Genomic DNA, 6,000 nt, shown 5'->3' with positions numbered 1-6,000 from the left:
TCCTCCTGACCGTTGTACAGGTCTGATCTACAACTACAGAAAATGTTTGGTTGAGGTTATTGCTGCCAAAGAGAGGGTAAACCAATTATTAAATCCAAGGGTTCACATACTTTTCTCATCCTGCACTGTGAATGTTTACACGGTGTGTTCAATAAAAACAAACATATAATTGTTTGTGTGTTATTAGTTTAAGCAAACTGTTTGTCTATTGTTGTGACCAAGAAGATCAAATGTTATGACAAATTTATGCAGAAATCCAGGTAATTCATAAGGGTTCACATACTTTTTCTTGCCACTGTATACTCAAGGAAGAGGTTTATCTTGTGAAATGTGATTGACTAAAATCGTTTATTTTATTTTATTTACTATCATTGAAATAGATCATGTCCCTTTTGGATGGTTTATGATTTTTATGTAATTTTTGCATATAGCGAAGGAAAAGAAGTGTGGAATATGAATTAATCAAAGCAGTTGCATACAGTCAATACTTAATCTTATCAATTCAGGGGTGCAACTGTTCCACCCGAGTTTTATCATTGGAATGTTATACAAAACAAGGCACCGGTGTTCTTTAGGACCATGCAGATGCCTCAAAGCGGTTGGGTAGGCTGATTGGAGTGTTTATCTGACTGAAGAAGAAAAAAAACATGCCACCCCCACTTCTACAACCAAAGTTGCGCTCCTGCATGAATTACTTATTTGTTGTTCAGTAATATTAAATATTTTATGGACAATTTTAAGGACATAGCTTGTGATGTACAGAAAGCAAGAATTATATGTACAATGGGGCAAAAAAAGTATTTAGTCAGCCACCAATTGTGCAAGATCTCCCATTTAAAAAGATGAGAGAGGCCTGTAATTTCCATCATAGTTATTTATACTTCAACTATGACAGACAAAATGAGAGAGAAAAAAATCCAGAAAATCACATTGTAGGATTTTTTATGAATTTATTTGCAAATGATGGTGTAAAATAAGTATTTGGTCACCTACAAACAAGCAAGATGTCTGGCTCTCACCGACCTGTAACTTCTTCTTTAAGAGGCTCCTCTGTCCTCCACTCGTTATCTGTATTAATGGCACCTGTTTGAACTTGTTATCAGTATAAAAGACACCTGTCCACAACCTCAAACAGTCACACTCCAAACTCCACTATGGCCAAGACCAAAGAGCTGTCAAAGGACACCAGAAACAAAATTGTAGACCTGCACCAGGCTGGGAAGACTGAATCTGCAATAGGTAAGCAGCTTGGTTTGAAGAAATCAACTGTGGCAGCAATTATTAGGAAATGGAAGACATACAAGACCACAGATAATCTCCCTCCATCTGGGGCTCCATGCAAGATCTCACCCCGTGGGGTCAAAATGATCACAAGAACGGTGAGAAAAAATCCCAGAACCACACGGGGGGACCTAGTGAATGACCTGCAGAGAGCTGGGACCAAAGTAACAAAGCCTACCATCAGTAACACACTACGCCGTCAGGGACTCAAATCCTGCAGTGCCAGACGTGTCCCCCTGCTTAAGCCAGTACATGTCCAGGCCTGTCTGAAGTTTGCTAGAGAGCATTTGGATGATCCAGAAGAAGATTGGGAGAATGTCATATGGTCAGATCAAACCAAAATAGAACTTTTTGGTAAAAACTCAACTCGTCGTGTTTGGAGGACAAAGAATGCTGAGTTGCATCCAAAGAACACCATACCTACTGTGAAGCATGGGGGTGGAAACATCATGCTTTGGGGCTGTTTTTCTGTAAAGGGACCAGGACGACTGATCTGTGTAAAGGAAAGAATGAATAGGGCCATGTATCGTGAGATTTTGAGTGAAAACCTCCTTCCATCAGCAAGGGCATTGAAGATGAAATGCTCTTTCAGCATGACAATGATCCCAAACACACCGCCCGGGTAACAAAGGAGTGGCTTCGTAAGAAGCATTTCAAGGTCCTGGAGTGGCCTAGCCAGTGTCCAGATCTCAACCCCATAGGAAACCTTTGGAGGGAGTTGAAAATCCATGTTGCCCAGCAACAGCCCCAAAACATCACTGCTCTAGAGGAGATCTGCATGGAGGAATGGGCCAAAATACCAGCAACAGTGTGTGAAAACCTTGTGAAGACTTACAGAAAATGTTTGACCTCTGTCATTGCCAACAAAGGGTATATAACAAAGTATTGAGATAAACTTTTGTTATTGACCAAATACTTATTTTCCACCATAATTTGCAAATAAATTCATTAACAATCCTGCAATGTGATTTTCTGGATTTTCTTTTCTCATTTTGTCTGTCATAGTTGAAGTGTACCTATGATGAAAATTACAGGCCTCTCTCATCTTTTAAAGTGGGAGAACTTGCACAATTGGTGGCTGACTAAATACTTTTTTGCCTCACTGTAAATATAAAGTGAGGCATATCAGTTGTCTGTTGCGTTCCTCATTTGAAAAGGCAAAAAAAATTGTATGCAACTAGAATCACAGTGGATAATAATGTAACCTGCATTCATTATATTTTCATTTCTTAAAATTTTAACCAACATTTGAGGAATATAGTAAAAACACACAACGTTCTCTCAATCATTGGAATTTTACTCGTTTGACAATTTAATTTGACCCAAAGTTGTAAGAGTTTGCTGCTGTGCTATGAATGAGTCCACTCTCATATTTTCAAATTCAACACGGCTCCTGCTTTGTGCTCAACTTAAAACCAACTTATGTTTCATTCGAAAATGTGGTCGGAGGCTCCGTGTGATGCAATCGCGGAGCCTCAGGGCCAAATAGAGGCCAAATACAACTCTGCCCAGCATCTCCATGCGACTCAAATGTTGTAAAAGTGGAGGGCTCAGTATCGCACCGCATTGACATGATTGGTTGACTGTAGGTGGTGGCGGGATGTCCTGTATAAACACAAACTCGTTTCCTTGACAACAGCTCTGTTCAACCGCTCCCTGCTGACAACAGCTCTGTTCAACCGCTCCGTGCTGACAACAGCTCTGTTCAACCGCTCTGTGCTGACAACAGCTCTGTTCAACCGCTCTGTGCTGACAACAGCTCTGTTCAACTGCTCTGTGCTCACAACAGCTCTGTTCAACTGCTCCCCGCTGACAACAGCTCTGTTCAACTGCTACGTGCTGACAACATCTCTGTTCAACCGCTCCGTGCTGACAACAGCTCTGTTCAACCGCTCTGTGCTGACAACAGCTCTGTTCAACCACTCTGTGCTCACAACAGCTCTGTTCAACCGCTCCCCGCTGACAACAGCTCTGTTCAACCACTCTGTGCTCACAACAGCTCTGTTCAACCGCTCCCCGCTGACAACAGCTCTGTTCAACTGCTCTGTGCTGACAACAGCTCTGTTCAACTTCTCCGTGCTGACAACAGCTCTGTTCAACTGCTCCCCGCTGACAACAGCTCTGTTCAACCGCTCCCCGCTGACAACAGCTCTGTGCTGACAACAGCTCTGTTCAACCGCTCCGCGTTGACAACAGCTCTGTTCAACAGCTCTGTGCTGACAACAGCTCTGTTCAACCACTCTGTGCTGCTTCACGAAGAGCAAGACGTATGAATGCCTGACTTCTGCAGAGGCCGTATCTCCCTAAACGCTGCACGGCCAATGGAGACCTTGGATTGACCATGCAGCGTTTTAACACTTGAGCCAGTTGGTGGTACCGTTGGTTCTCTCAGAACCTCTTCATAAATTAAATAACAACAATCATCTAAAATATTACATTGTATTCCTAAAACTGTCAACTTCATTTGCAGCCTCGACTTGTTCAATTGTTTAATAGGCCTGGACAAACCATGGCACTTCATGCGTAAAGTAAATTATTAATTAGGCTGCCTTATTGAAAGAAGAATTGGGTATAGCATATGTTGTAGGTGCAGAATTAATGATTCGATATTGAACATGCATTCCTTATGCTAATTTAACCTACAGGTGGTCGGTCCCTACACTGCAGCACTTCTGAAAGCTACCACTTGCACCAGCGTTGGCACTGCGCTTAGTCCCAACAGAAGCCGAGAAGAGGACAACAGGCACTTTTCAGACTGCCTTCTGCGGAACTAGTACTGATTACATCGTGTATTGTCTCCTCAACTAACCAACCTGAGAGCTTGTGTTTTAGCTCTCCTCTGATAGTTCATGAGCTGTAAGATTCTTATCTGAAGTTGTCTTTTCTTGTCCGGGAATCGGATCAATCAAATCGATCTGGAGTCCTTCGTCATTTATTGTGGCTTCAGTCTTTTCAAGAAAGAACAAAAAAGTTCATCAAGACGTGTGCTTTTGTTTTAATACTTTTGTTTAAGTTCATGTAAAGCCTATTGCGCATCCGTGTTTGAAAATACGGTGTTGCAAAATGGATTTAAATTGCAACTAACTCGGGATACTTTTGCAGTGACCCAAGTATAAAGAATAACTGAAAGACTTGTTTTCCCGTACTTTTTTGGATAAAGATCAATCATGGAAGAGGGGCAACAGAACCGCGTCCTTCACAGCACCAAAGAGTCGGACCGCGAGCAACGCTTGAGGCTCTGTGTTTTACATGAAATCTTGAACACCGAGAGGGATTACGTTCGGGTATTGCTTTTCCTTCAGTCGGTAAGTTTCTGTTCACGCTTTTGGCATTAACTGAGTTTGTGTTAGTCTGCTTGCCAAGCATGGTATTTGTATTGTTCAGCTGTTGGATCATGTCACAAAGTGATGGCAACAAACACCTTTACGAGAAAGTGAAGGCAAGGCTGGCTTTCTACAGCTGCTGAATGCCCTAGCATGAATCACTAGTTTATTTGTTGCACCTAAAACACAATCCAACATCCTGTCTGGTTTTAAATTTGTAGCTTTACCCTTCTGTTTAGAGCGGCGCTTTCCTGCATTTAATTTGGGGGGAGCGGTCACTTCACCTCATCTCCATTGATCTGCTGCCTATGCTGTCTGACAAAATCACTGTTCTAGTGAATATCAATACCTCGCCAAGCAACTGGTCTCTGTATCCTCTTGATCGCGCATTTTTTTGTATTTTACATAGCAACCATAAAAGAAACACAGACTGGACAAGTAGCCGTGATTATGCTCATTATAGTCGGGTATAACCTTTTCTGCGCTGAACTATGTAGAACATTTGCCAGTTGGAAACAACTCCCTTCTGCATAGCACAGTTCATGCATGATATTATTTTATTTCAAGAGAAACTGCAGCGTGCATTGAGCTCACAGGAAGAAAAACACCAGAACAACATGGAATTCGAATAATTGAACTGACATCAGTTGTGTGTAAAAATAACCAACATTTGGTTAATCACTCAGCCCTACAAGATACCATCTGATCAGAAGATGCGTAATTGTATCCCATCAATTTAGAGACGTTGTTCAGCTGATTCTGGTCTGTTTATTGGCTACGGTACTGTCTCTGACTGGTCCCTCCTCTTGTCTGATTCAGAACCAGTGGGTGGGTGTCTGCTTTGATCCTATTCTGACCATAATAGCATGCCAGGGCGCTAATTCACTTCCCACAAGCCATCTTCTTAGCAGGTCTCAGTGACGCTGCTAATGGCTTATGTCGGCCTGAGTAACTTCGAAGTGTGGCATCCTATGGCTTGAAGCACACACACACGCATATATATATATATATATATTTATTACACACACACACACACATCTCCTGTTGTATCACTTAGTGTTTGTACCTTTTATCCATTCTACACTATATTCTGAAGCTATACTGTGTAGATATCTTCCGATTGCTCTACATAAATCTAAATGTTAGCATGTAATCGTATCTAGTGAACAGCTATAAAAGGGGCTGTAGTATGGAGTGGAGATGTACAAATTACCCGATGTCTTACATCACCGGCAGATCTGAGGTCCGTATCATATTGGAACATTCCGGATCTTACAGCCATCTCTTCCCTGTCCAACTGATCTGTCACAGTGGACACACATCAAGACTTCCAGATGGCCTCTACAATCTGTCATCTCCAGCGCGTCACGTCACCTCTCAACAAGATACCAACCAC

At 42.1% G+C, this 6,000-nt stretch overlaps 1 protein-coding gene across 1 annotated transcript in view; it reads left to right on the top strand.

Moving 5' to 3' along the window:
• Positions 1-3,944: 3,944 nt before the first annotated feature.
• LOC110491863 (phosphatidylinositol 3,4,5-trisphosphate-dependent Rac exchanger 1 protein) overlaps positions 3,945-6,000 on the top strand; it is a 158,664-nt gene continuing 156,608 nt past the window's right edge. Inside the window, exon 1 of the mRNA XM_021565684.3 lies at positions 3,945-4,586. Coding sequence (XP_021421359.2) covers positions 4,449-4,586 — 138 coding nt within the window. The 5' untranslated portion in view covers positions 3,945-4,448. The remainder of the gene's footprint in view (positions 4,587-6,000) is intronic.

Source organism: Oncorhynchus mykiss, chromosome 16 (assembly GCF_057628025.1).
Source record: "Oncorhynchus mykiss isolate SJ-2025 chromosome 16, ASM5762802v1, whole genome shotgun sequence".
Lineage (NCBI taxonomy): Eukaryota > Metazoa > Chordata > Actinopteri > Salmoniformes > Salmonidae > Oncorhynchus > Oncorhynchus mykiss.
The sequence above is the reverse complement of the archived record's forward strand: the minus strand, read 5'-3'. Positions and strand labels throughout refer to the sequence as shown.